This window comes from Erpetoichthys calabaricus, chromosome 5 (assembly GCF_900747795.2).
Source record: "Erpetoichthys calabaricus chromosome 5, fErpCal1.3, whole genome shotgun sequence".
Lineage (NCBI taxonomy): Eukaryota > Metazoa > Chordata > Cladistia > Polypteriformes > Polypteridae > Erpetoichthys > Erpetoichthys calabaricus.
This window is the reverse complement of record NC_041398.2, coordinates 42,525,966-42,539,717: the sequence shown is the minus strand read 5'-3', so window position 1 is coordinate 42,539,717 and position 13,752 is coordinate 42,525,966. Positions and strand designations below refer to the sequence as shown.

The following is a 13,752-nucleotide window of genomic DNA, read 5'->3' as shown; positions in this document are numbered from 1 at the left end:
CTCCACTGGTGTAATTTCAAAAGCTTTCCTTTTGTTGAAATTCATCGGTAATGTGTTTTAGCTATTATGTTACTTTCTCTGCTTCAGAGTCACACCGATTGTCAATTTGAATTTTATACGTAATAGAATTATAAAGCTACATAGTCAGCAATAATTTAATATATCGACATAAGCTGTGTTATCAAGTGATGGACAAAATCTGCCCATCACCACACATCATTGCATTTTAGTTATTTGATATGATTTTGAAACAAATTTGCTACCCTTTGTAAAATGTGTTTCTAACAAATGTGAAAAACAGGTTTTAAATTTCTAAGGCCACATGTGTAACCAATGCTGTTTGTTGTTGTCTAGGTAATCATAGCTGTATCCCAAATGCTGAAGCTTCCTTCCCAGAAAACAATTTCCTACTACATCTGACTGCACTGTCTGACATTAAGCAAGGAGAGGTAATTTCTCTATTAAGTCACCTGAAATGACATAAAGCTAGACAATATATTTTAACATTTAAGAAACCGTGTCACTGATCTCCAGCCACACTTTGCCATTTAGAGTAATTGATCAGAGCAATAATGTTTATAACATTGGTTTATTATGTAACTCTTTATAATAGACAGGTTGACTGCCTCACCAGATACTTGGTAGTCAGTCAACTAAAATATTTGAGTAATTTTTAACCATTACAGATTTTTTAAGGCATTTATCAGGTTTTCCACAGTCATTGAAATCCTTGAAAAGTTATGGAAAATTACATTTAATTTTCCAGTCCTGGAAAAGTTTCCAAAAATTAACAAATGACAATTAAGTTTTGGAAAAGTCATGGATTTTTTATTATGCATACAATAAGGTCTCTGTCGTGTAATTTTGTAAATTCAGCAAAATGTGGAGGATTACTTACATTAATGTTATAGGATTACATAACAGTTGTGTAGTGATCTGTAACACATATGCAAAAATGATAGCTAAATGTGTGTTCAGTAATCTGTGCTAAATGAATTAAAAATACAAGCTATACAGTATATAGCTTCATAAAGGTGAAGACATAGGACATGCAAAATGTAAGTTATGCAGGAAAATGTTTAACATGAAGAATATGGGTTAAGCCACGCTAGCAAGTCACTGGAAAGGTAAAAAACATATTGACAGTGAGAAGGTAGCAAGAAAAATAATTAGGAATTGAAACCTTGATTAACTCCTCTTCAATTATCAAAGTAAAACTTAGTACAATTTACTTATGCAATTTAGTAGCCAGGAAAACAAACAAATCCATGTCCAACACTGATGTACTGTCTACTGATGATTTGTAGGTGCTGAAAATAATTGTTTTGAATAGTTGTCCGAGACTGGTGCCAAATTTGTAAGAATAATGCAAATCAGTGTTTAGTAATAGCAAATTCACATCTATTTTTTCATGTAGTGAAACAAAATGTGCATATTTTACTACATTTGGTATTTCTCTTTACTGTAAATCATTGTTTGTCAGAGGGGAGTCACAACAAGCTGAGAATGCCATTCATTTTGACGAGACACTTAATCACTCAGCTAAAATAAATGGATATAAAGTTGAGGATTTGGTATGGTGGAGAAGTGAAGATTAAGTACATAGGCACAAAGTTTATCAACTGGGAAGTGTTTGACTTGTTACAGCTTTTGCGTGATGCGAACAAGACATTTATCAACATAGGATCCATGTGGATTTCATGTTTTCTGCGATGCATTTCATGATCATTTCATGTAAATTGAACAGATAGGAATTGGACCATACCATTTCCAGGCTCTACTGGCTGTTCAAAGACAGTCTTCCATATGCAGAGGGCATTGTTAAAATCACAGATTGCAATCCATTTGTGCTGAAATTTTGTCAGCACCACTAGATAGAAAATGTGGTTGTATTTGAAAGAGCATTAATGCTCCGGATAATAATGCTATCCACTAAACACCATAATAATATTTGAAATTTAATTCTAATATTGATATTAAGCAGTATTTCTTTTTTTAGTTACTGAACAGAAAATGTCTGCTAACATATTCATTACGTACACATGGTGATATAAGTGATGTAGTCCATGAGGATCATGTCATTCTTTATATAGCCCATTTGAAGCATCTAGCATCAAATGTCCATATTTGATGGACATTACCAAGCAAATTGAATTAAATAAAGCAGTAGTGATTGACACTGATCTGATTCACAAAAACACTTCTCAGTGTTAATATTCCTCTTAACATATTCAGTTTTTCAGGTTGTTATTCATACAGAAAATAGTTTGTGTTTATGAAGCATTTTATGAATGAGAAAAGTCACATAACAGTTGACCTACCTGTTTTGGCTAACCATTAAGAAATGTTGCTAATTTTATTGGAATGAACATATTATTGAGATTAAAGAGTAATGCCATGCAAGTGTATTTCTAATAAGTTTCAACTCTTGAAAATCTTTGAGAACTATAGAGCGTTTTATTTTTTTTTTTTTTCTTTTCAAAATTTAATAAATCATATGTTTGACCTAACACTCTTCAAGTCTTTCTACACGTTGTACTTCATGGTTTTAGCCAGATTGCCCACTGAAAGATGTAATTATCAGATCATTAATCCCCTAGTGGAAACAGGTGTATAAGAATTGAGCCAGAGGAAGATTTGTAAAAACAGGAGCCTAAACATATTATTAATTAACTGCCACTATTATAAATCCCACAAACCGGTCACATCTGTATTATCTTTGTAGCAGTTGTAAGGGCAATTTTATTTGCATATGTGCAAAAATTAAGTGATGGAAATCTGGTTAGAAGCTATTTAAAAGGGTGAGAACCTTGATTTATGTCTTAATCTCTCTCTCTCTTTTTTTTTTTTTTTTTTTTGCTTTTCTAGGAAATCTGTATCAGTTATTTAGACTGCTGTCAACGGGATCGAAGCAGACATAGTAGACACAAAATTCTCAGGTATGTAGCTAACACATTCATTAGTCATACCATTAATGTTACAAGGCTATTTCTCAGAACTTCCAGCCGTTTAAAACATTAACTTCTGAATGCATGGTTTGAACATTTTGTGAATCTGTCGTCCCAATATGAATAAATTAGCTGTTGGTTTATTATGTAACATTTTCATATCTGTATATAAAAATGTAATTAAATTGTTGTATTACAAAAAGCAAGATCACATTTACATGTGTAGAATAGTTCAGGTTTGGTCAGCCTAGGTATATATAATATTTCAAGTCACATGGCAGACACTTGTTGTCCTAAATAAAAGTGTGAAAGATCTCTTGGTTGTGAACATATGAAATGTGTCATAATGACATACTACAGTACTATGCAACAAAAATTAAGCCAATGCATAAACAAGCACACATTTGGAGATGACGTGTTAGTCTGTAGCCTATTAAATAAGTGCAACTTTCAGTGATGTAATCTATTTAAACTTTTGTGACATGATTCAGTTCCCTGGAGTCTTAAAAAATATCCTTTTACCTTGGTGGTTTAAGGAACCATGTTGAGAATCAGTTTCTGTGTGCGAGACTTAAAATAATTCAGCCCCTGTAACACTACAAAGTTGTGCTTCACATAAATGTTTAAACGTAACAATTTAAATGTGGCAAGGTGGAAGGTGTGGTGACATAACTTAATAATGGTAAGTGGAGTAAACTTGTACCTCAGTGTCAGCAAGTACAGTATGCCTTGTGCAGTCATCTTTGTCCAAAGTGATAGAAAAGTTTAACTCAATGTCTTAAAGATGTTAGGGTTTAGGGTGAGTGTAGATTAGTGGATTTAAACATTTGAATAGAGGAGCAAAGATTAAAATAAGTGGCATCACTAGCATACAAAAGACATGCCAAAGACATGTTAAGAAGCAGAGTGTAAAAAAACTGTCACCTCTCAAAGAGGAGGTGGTGGTTGTTGAATAGATGTTCATAGTTAGTAGTCATCATTTTAGGGAAAGTCCTGTAAGTTAAACAGCAGCTTGAAGACAACATTTTTATGTTGTGGGACTTTGTCAGGATGTTTTTTTTTTTCTTCTAATCAGTTTATAAGCAGTATACAGACTAAGTGTTATTATTTGTTGGCAATTAATTATTGTAATGTCTCCAAAGTAAAAATGTTTAAAGATAAAATTTTAATTTTATTAAGTGTTATAGTTTGCTATTTAATAAAGTGCAAACATAATTAAATGAGTTAAAGTAAATGGCATTTAACTAAGTAGTATAGCACTTATTTGCTCAGATAATAAAAAGAGAACATACTAAGGTACTTAATCTATGCAAACATATATAAAGTAAGCTTTGTAAGCATAAATTCAACAGGAGAGATTGACAAATGGCTCTGTGTGGTGAAGAGGAGAGAGAAGGAGAGATCGGCTAATTGACAAGAGATGGGTAGTGTTAGTTACCAGTTTGGGTCATCAAAGAGGAATATACTTTGCATGGGGTAGCCTAATGTTTTCTGAATGTGCTTGTTATTTTGGAATTGTTTCTTGTAGTGTTTAACAGCAGGAAGAGACCTGCAGGTGTGCTAGACTGAGCTCCAATTGACCAAGCAATCTGATTTGCTGTTTGTGCCTCACTTCAGTCATCTCAGTTGTCATTACAATAATTTTTTTGTGTTTCACACACATTTACACAAATCCCTGTCTTGTGTTAAGCCTACTTACAACCACATCACTAAGGCACAGACCTTAACAATGAAAATATCTAATTCCAGGATAATTGTTAGCACTGTGAAGTTTGAAGTTATGCTACCATGACAATCCAGTGAACTCAATCACATGCTGTATACAAAAATCATGATACACTATTGTTTTCGCAGCTATGTTTGAATACGCGTAGAGCTCTAATCCTAATACAGGTCAAATCCCATTATAGTGAATACTGAAGTAATGAAGTTTTCAAAATAACAAATACTTTTTGTTGAACCGAACAAATGTTGAGACAAAATCATGTTAAAAAAATTTTGTTTTAAAAAATTTCAGTGTAAGGAACATTTTTACAACATAAAATGGCCACTGAAGAAGATAATGCGATACAAAAAATACTTAATGCTGTGCCTACGCTTTCCATGCCGACTCTTGAGAATCCTGCAACAGGCTGTCTCAAAGAAAGAGTCTTGGGCAGTCACAATGATAGTGTAGATGCAACATCATACACAGCCGAATTCTGAGTCAGTACTTCACCTAGCATCTGCATGGGCAGTTGTGTTTGCATTTCATAGTGGTTATCAAAGTGTTCTTTGATGATGAACAAAAAAGTAAGAAATGGCGCCAGTTTATGCTGGAAAAAAAGTTAACAGTCCTGGAAAAAGTTTTCATTCTGTATTTTCATACCTGTATTTCTAATGTTTCATATTCTTTCTGTTTTCATACCTGTATTTCTATTTAAAAAAAAAAAAAAGTTACATCTAACATGTCGATTTCAATCTGTATTTTCATACCTGTATTTCTATTAAACAAAAGTTACATCTAACATCTCCTTTTCATTCTATATTCATATTTGTGTTTCTATTAAAAAAGTTAACATCTAACATCTTCTTTTCATTCTGTATTCTTACCTGTAATTTCTATAAAATAAAAAAGTTACATGTAACGTGTCATTTTCAAATAAAATATTTTTTGCAGTTTAAGAAGCATTATTTTTTTATCCAGGTGTTGTCAAGCTTGGGTCACAGAGTTGCATGAGAGACAGGAAAGTGAGTCCAGGTTTTCAAGCAAAATACAGGTACTTTATTACTGTATAGAGAATGCAGGTACAGTCTGTTTTTTCAGCACTCAATATTCAGCACCTTGGCAAAGAGGATTTAGTGTCCTTTACTAGTTCTAGCACACTAGAAATCTGTGTCATTACACAGAGAAAGCACAGATTAGGTCTATCTAGATTTATGATTGCATTTAGAAGATAAGACATTCAGTTTTTTTGATGGTTGTATCTAAATCCTGTGATCTCAGAAATTTTATTTAATCTAAAAAATATTTTTTTTTTGTTAAACCCGTTTTAATATATGTGTATACACACACACACACACACACTATATATAAATATATATATATCTATATATATATATATATATATATATATATATATATATATATATATATATATCCACACCACACAGTAGACCCCCACAAAGTTCGTGGCCTCAGTTATTTGCGGATTTTTCCTTAGAACCTAACTAATAATTGTTAGTGGAAACTGCAAATACCCTCCGCAATTTTTTTACGGCTTTTTTTGTGGCAATACTGTACTGTAGAGAGAACACAAAGCAACTGTAAAGGAAAGCACGGCTTGTGATGGTGAAAGTAGCCAATCAGAGAGCGTTATACATTTCTCCTTGCTGCCGATTGGCTGCTGCTCTACGACGCATCTCTGGCAGTACAGCCCAGCATTACCGTATCATAACAGTTTACCATGTGTAGCTATCTCGAGTGTTTCGCTGAGCGTTCTCGTGTTTTTCGTTTTGTTCATCTTAAAGCCCTAAGATGCTGCCCAAATGCCCTGCATGTTCTAAGACTTCTGGAAATGAACCTAAGTGATAGAAAAGTTTAAGACAGTCCAGGAGAAGGTTGAACTACTGGATTTGCTCCAGGAACTAAAAAGTTATGCTGCAGTAGCCACCCGAGGAGCTGTAAATCCTCTGCTTTGCTGTGCCATCATTATCTCCATTACATACATTCATCATACTGCACAGCTAATTCATCAACATCATCTTCAATCAATATCATTCATTATTGGTGAGTACCCGTACATTTTACAGTGTTTTTATTAAATTAAATGATTACATATTTACCCTACTTATACCAAAGAAAACGACAGCGCATACCAAAGAGAAAACAATTGCTTGAATTACAGTACATATAGGGGTAACATCGGTATTTTACATTCCAGCACTACGGGAGACATAGCAGTACAGTACTGTACAGTATATGGGTTTACCTTTACATTCTTTTTTTTTAGGGTAATCCTGTGGGGGGGTACTCCGAGAGTATGGGGTACCGGCCCCCTTGATAAGGGCTGTTCGGTCCCTGTACGATCGGTGCCAGAGCTTGGTCCGCATTGCCGGCATTAAGTTGAACCCGTTTCCAGTGAGAGTTGGACTCCGCCAGGGCTGCCCTTTGTCACCGATTCTGTTCATAACTTTTATGGACAGAATTTCTAGGCGCAGCCAGGGCGTTGAGGGGGTCCGGTTTGGTGGGCTCAGGATTGGGTCACTGCTTTTTGCAGATGATGTTGTCCTGTTTGCTTCATCAGGCCGTGATCTTCAGCTCTCTCTGGATCGGTTCGCAGCCGAGTGTGAAGCGGCTGGGATGAGAATCAGCACCTCCAAATCCGAGACCATGGTCCTCAGCTGGAAAAGGGTGGAGTGCCCTCTCAGGGTTGGTAGCGAGATCCTGCCCCAAGTAGAGGAGTTCAAGTATCTCGGGGTCTTGTTCACGAGTGAGGGAAGAATGGAGCGTGAGATCGACAGGCGGATCGGTGCGGCATCCGCAGTAATGCGGGCACTGCATCAATCTGTCGTGGTGAAAAAGGAGCTGAGCCGCAAGGCGAAGCTCTCAATTTACCAGTCGATCTATGTTCCTACCCTCACCTATGGTCATGAACTATGGGTAATGACCGAAAGAACGAGATCGCGAATACAAGCGGCTGAAATGAGTTTCCTCCGCAGGGTGTCTGGGCTCTCCCTTAAAGATAGGGTGAGAAGCTCAGTCATCCGGGAGGGGCTCAGAGTAGAGCCGCTGCTCCTCCGCATCGAGAGGAGTCAGATGAGGTGGCTCGGGCATCTGATCAGGATGCCTCCTGGACGCCTCCCTGGTGAGGTGTTCCGGGCACGTCTAACCGGGAGGAGGCCCTGGAGAAGACCCAGGACACGCTGGAGGGACTATGTCTCTCGACTGGCCTGGGAACGCCTTGGGATTCTCCCGGAAGAGCTAGAAGAAGTGGCCGGGGAGAGGGAAGTCTGGGCATCTCTGCTCAAGCTGCTGCCCCCGCGACCCGACCTCGGATAAGCGGGAGACAATGGATGGATGGATGGATGGATGTATTAAGCTGAGTTTGAAATGAAATGAAAGTGTTCTGGGGGCATATTTAGGGTTTAAACTATAAAAATAGGCATTTATAGGCATTTTGTTGACCACATCCAAAATTTGCAGTTTTTCACAATTCGCGGGTGGTCTTGGAATGTAACCCCCGTGAAATTTGGGGATTGTCTGTATGTGTATATGTGTGTGTGTATATATAATACATACATATACACACACATTTATATATACAGTGTGTGTGAGTATCTGTATATATATATACAGTGGTGTGAAAAACTATTTGCCCCCTTCCTGATTTCTTATTCTTTTGCATGTTTGTCACACAAAATGTTTCTGATCATCAAACACATTTAACCATTAGTCAAATATAACACAAGTAAACACAAAATGCAGTTTGTAAATGATGGTTTTTATTATTTAGGGAGAAAAAAAATCCAAACCTACATGGCCCTGTGTGAAAAAGTAATTGCCCCCTTGTTAAAAAATAACCTAACTGTGGTGTATCACACCTGAGTTCAATTTCCGTAGCCACCCCCAGGCCTGATTACTGCCACACCTGTTTCAATCAAGAAATCACTTAAATAGGAGCTGCCTAACACAGAGAAGTAGACCAAAAGCACCTCAAAAGCTAGACATCATGCCAAGATCCAAAGAAATTCAGGAACAAATGAGAACAGAAGTAATTGAGATCTATCAGTCTGGTAAAGGTTATAAAGCCATTTCTAAACCTTTGGGACTCCAGCGAACCACAGTGAGAGCCATTATCCACAAATGGCAAAAACATGGAACAGTGGTGAACCTTCCCAGGAGTGGCCGGCCAACCAAAATTACCCCAAGAGCGCAGAGACGACTCATCCGAGAGGTCACAAAAGACCCCAGGACAACGTCTAAAGAACTGCAGGCCTCACTTGCCTCAATTAAGGTCAGTGTTCACGACTCCACCATAAGAAAGAGACTGGGCAAAAACGGCCTGCATGGCAGATTTCCAAGACGCAAACCACTGTTAAGCAAAAAGAACATTAGGGCTCGTCTCAATTTTGCTAAGAAACATCTCAATGATTGCCAAGACTTTTGGGAAAATACCTTGTGGACTGATGAGTCAAAAGTTGAACTTTTTGGAAGGCAAATGTCCCGTTACATCTGGTGTAAAAGGAACACAGCATTTCAGAAAAAGAACATCATACCAACAGTAAAATATGGTGGTGGTAGTGTGATGGTCTGGGGTTGTTTTGCTGCTTCAGGACCTGGAAGGCTTGCTGTGATAGATGGAACCATGAATTCTACTGTCTACCAAAAAATCCTGAAGGAGAATGTCCGGCCATCTGTTCGTCAACTGAAGCTGAAGCGATCTTGGGTGCTGCAACAGGACAATGACCCAAAACACACCAGCAAATCCACCTCTGAATGGCTGAAGAAAAACAAAATGAAGACTTTGGAGTGGCCTAGTCAAAGTCCTGACCTGAATCCAATTGAGATGCTATGGCATGACCTTAAAAAGGCGGTTCATGCCAGAAAACCCTCAAATAAAGCTGAATTACAACAATTTTGCAAAGATGAGTGGGCCAAAATTCCTCCAGAGCGCTGTAAAAGACTCATTGCAAGTTATCGCAAACGCTTGATTGCAGTTATTGCTGCTAAGGGTGGCCCAACCAGTTATTTGGTTCAGGGGGCAATTACTTTTTCACACAGGGCCATGTAGGTTTGGATTTTTTTTTCTCCCTAAACAATAAAAACCACCATTTACAAACTGCATTTTGTGTTTACTTGTGTTATATTTGACTAATGGTTAAATGTGTTTGATGATCAGAAACATTTTGTGTGTCAAACATGCAAAAGAATAAGAAATCAGGAAGGGGGCAAATAGTTTTTCACACCACTGTATATATATATATATGTATATATATATATATATATATATCATCCCATATATTATATATATATATATATATATATATATATATATATATATAATGTTTATGTTTTACTTAATAAAAGTTTAAGTAATAAAAATTCATTAAAAATTACCATTTGGTGAGAAGTGTAAAATATAACAGATTTCTGGACAGCAGTGGACTGTAGTGATTTGGTTTTCAGACTCATCAAGTTAAATTCTCCTGGTAGATTCAGTAGTTTAACATCTGCTTTCGTATATACAGTATGTCTTTTATCCTAGTATTACCACACATCAATCTAAGTGCAAATTTATTTTCTTTACAGTAAAGTACTTTCTTAATTAAATTTTAAGCCATCAATCCGTCAATAGTGTTATATTAGTAGTCTGTTAGCGGCATGCAGTGGTAAGCTAAGCTCTTCTAAAGTTACTCTTGAGTTTATGTATAGGTCAAGTTGGGGGGCATGCACTGGTACCGCGCATTGCTGCACCTACCACATTACAAAACAGCTCAGTATCTCAGTTCGCAACCCTACAGGCTGACACACAGTCCAGTCCCACCCTCCGAAATTACCATCTGTCTGCCGCAGCCAGGTGTTACATGGGTGTCCCCTTGGCTTGGTCCAGCCTCTCGTTCCTCAACAATGACGACCTGTGAGCTGCATCACCCTCTGGGAATCATGCCACATGGCCATAGTGCAGTAACTGACACTCCCCCACAATGCAGATAATGTGTCCCTTTTGGGACTCTGTGATCAACCGCTTGTTCAACACAAAGTCAAACCAGCAGTACCCAAGAATTCTTCGAAGAGACACAGTACTGAAGGAGTCCATTCTTTGTCTCAGATCACTGGATAGCGTCCATGTGCCTCAATGATATAGCAAAACAGGAAACACCAGGACTCTATTTAAGACTTGGACCTTGCAAAGATATCGGGAGCGCCACACACCTCTTTCCTGTAATCTTGTGATCCCCCCATGTTCTCCCAGTCTGTCTGTTGACTTCACAGTAAGAGTCACCAGAGATATCGCTGCTGATGTAAGTTACCTCTTGACAAGGTGCACATTCTCTCCGCAGACCGACACACTGCAGATGGCTGTGCTCAAGATGTAATTAAAGCCCTGGATCTTGGTTTTTATCCAGGATACTTGCAAGCCCAGACACTCAGACTCATCGCTAATTCTCTCGAGAGCCCTGATCAGAGCCTCTGTTGACTCCACGAACATCATGGCATCGTCAGCAAAGTGTGGATCAGTGAATCTTTCTTTACCAACAGATGCCACATAGCCACTGAACCCCACAACCCTGTCTAACACCCAGTCCATGTAAGCATTAAACAGAGTAGGAGCAAAAAGACAACCCTGATGAACCCCAGAATCAACTGCCTCCTCTCTGCACAGCACTCACGGTACTAGTGTACAGGTCTGGCCGTGATATCCAGCACCTGTGGACGGACCCCACTAAGTCTCAGATTGTCCCAAAGGGCAGCTCGATCATCTGAGTCAAACACTTTATGAAAATCAAAAAGGACTGCAAAGAAACCCTGCTGATATTCGTGTTTGCTCTCAATGAGAACCCTTCGTTCCAGGATGCAGTTGATGGTAGACTTCTTGGGCGTAAAACCAGCAGCTCCAGTTGCTGGTAGGTGAGCAAGTGATCATGGATCCTATTGATGATGACCCCAGCAAGGGCCTTACCTGGCACCGAGAGCAGTGTTATCCCCCTTGTAGTTGCCGCAATCCAGACAATCACCCTTTCCCTTCCGGATAGGGACATCATGTCCTGTTCTTCAGTTAGTTGGGATGATGCCCATCTCCCAAATGGAAGGAAAGATTGCCTACGATCCAAAAAGGACAGCCTTACCACTAGCCTGGAGAAGTTCACCCCAGATACCACAGATCCCTACAGCCTTCCCTACTCTTAGCTGGTAAATCATTTGTGCAATCTCAGTGCCATAATTGCACGCACTGAATAAGCATTAGCACCTGATCTGCAAGAAGATGCAGGTGGCCAGTTGCTGTGTGCTACAACATGCTGGTGGTGATCAATGCACATGTATTGTGCAAGGCATGCATGGGGGCCACTGAGAAAAGAAGAGTGTTCATGGCTCAGCTTGCAGAGAAACTTAGTTGTCGCATCTTACTGGAAAAGGCGATGGAAAAAGAAAAGGAGGATTCAACATCGACAAGCTTCTGTTCCAGACAGTGGCTTTACCCAGGAAAGTAAACTGAGCCAGTGTCACCCCACCCCGCCCCTCCTGATCTGACTCTAAGTAACAGCGCCAGCATAAATTCACACCCGATCTGCCGCTGTTCGTTTTCAAATAATATTGCATTAGTGCGATGATGTTTTCACATATATTGTCTCTTTCTTTCAGGTTTGTAATAGAAACCACAGCATAGAGAGAAGTGTGTACACATGTTGTAAATGTAGGAAAGACGATCCTTACGTGTGTGAACTGTTAACATTTGAATCTGATGATTGCATATAGTGCTGAACTTACTGCTCTGTACTGTTCTTTCCTCTGCATGTCCTGGAGTACAAAAGAAACAGCATACAGCAACATGTGGGAACTGGCAATATCTGGGGAAAAAAAAAACACGCGGTCACTGATTACAAACGCAAGATGTTATGCGAATGAATATGAATAATGTTGCATCCGTGCCACAAAGTTTTCCGAAATGTACTATACAGGTCATAAAACGAATAATTCCATATGAAATATATACCTATGTCTCTGTTTTGTTTTGTTTTTTTTGTTTTTTTTTGACATCATAGACCATAAGGCGCATACTAATTCAGCGTGAGCAGGAACACTCAATAAAATGGAATAAAAAAAAATCAAGTGACGGTGAGATACGAAGAAGGCGGATTCGCCAGCGTTTGTGTGTCAGCTTTAATCCCTCCAGATGAGAGAATGTCCAGTTCCATTGTCTCAAAACACCACTCACATCTCCAGCTACTCCCAGTTTCAAATAAAAACTAACAGCGTCAGATCCCTGGGTGGGGGGGCGGTAGTATGTATCGTGATTGTGATTTAGAGAGAATAAAAGTGAAAAAAAACAGTAATTTTTACAAGTCCTGTAAATGTACACCGTGTGTTACAGACGCAGACCAAGTGTATGTGTGTACTGTATAATATTAACAATAAGAGCAGCTCACTACAGAAAACGGCAAATATAGGAGTGAGTTGGGATCGAACCGGGGACTCTTGATTACAAGTCAGCAAATCTTACCGCTACACCACGGAAGCTGTTGTCTTTTCCTTGAACCTTTTGTGAAAGTGTTTAATTGATCTTTGGACTTCAGGCTTCATACATTATATAGTTTATGCCTACATTTTGTCATTTACTACTAAAATATGAAAAACGTTTCTGTTTTAAAAATGTGTTTACACAGATTATTGTAGAAATGGAACACACATGAAATGCGTGTGTTCCAAATAACGATCTATTATTTCCATCTGTAAAACTCCACTTCACTCCCAGATAATCAATCAAGGCATGAGCTGGGAGAAGTTCGTGCACGTTCTAAGTCGGTGGGGGAATGGAATAACCGGCTGCTTGATTTTATCAGCACATTTATAGGACAAAAGACACTGGCGGAGAGGTGCGAACGGATTTAAGGTGGGCCGGATCTACGAGTTTTTTCGTAGGCTCTGGTAATTCTAGTGTTAATAGCAGTAATTGGTTACTAATTACAAAGAAAAAAACAAAGACGCTGATGAAGAGTTGTAAAGGAATTTAAAGTGGCCCATCATTACGACTTTTTTCGTAGGCTTTAGGGATTCTAGTGTTAAGAAAGTGGGTGGAGTGAAAACCTGAAGCCACTGTGGCCC

The 13,752-nt window shown here is 38.5% G+C and overlaps 1 protein-coding gene across 2 annotated transcripts in view; it reads left to right on the top strand.

Annotated features, from left to right (window-relative positions):
* The window catches only part of smyd5 (SMYD family member 5), a 97,496-nt gene that overhangs the window by 57,639 nt on the left and 26,105 nt on the right, over positions 1–13,752 (top strand). For both annotated transcript variants that reach the window (XM_051928483.1, XM_028801472.2), the window contains exons 11-12: positions 355–449; positions 2,869–2,939. In XM_051928483.1, the coding sequence (XP_051784443.1) occupies positions 355–449; positions 2,869–2,939 (166 nt within the window). The remainder of the gene's footprint in view (positions 1–354; positions 450–2,868; positions 2,940–13,752) is intronic.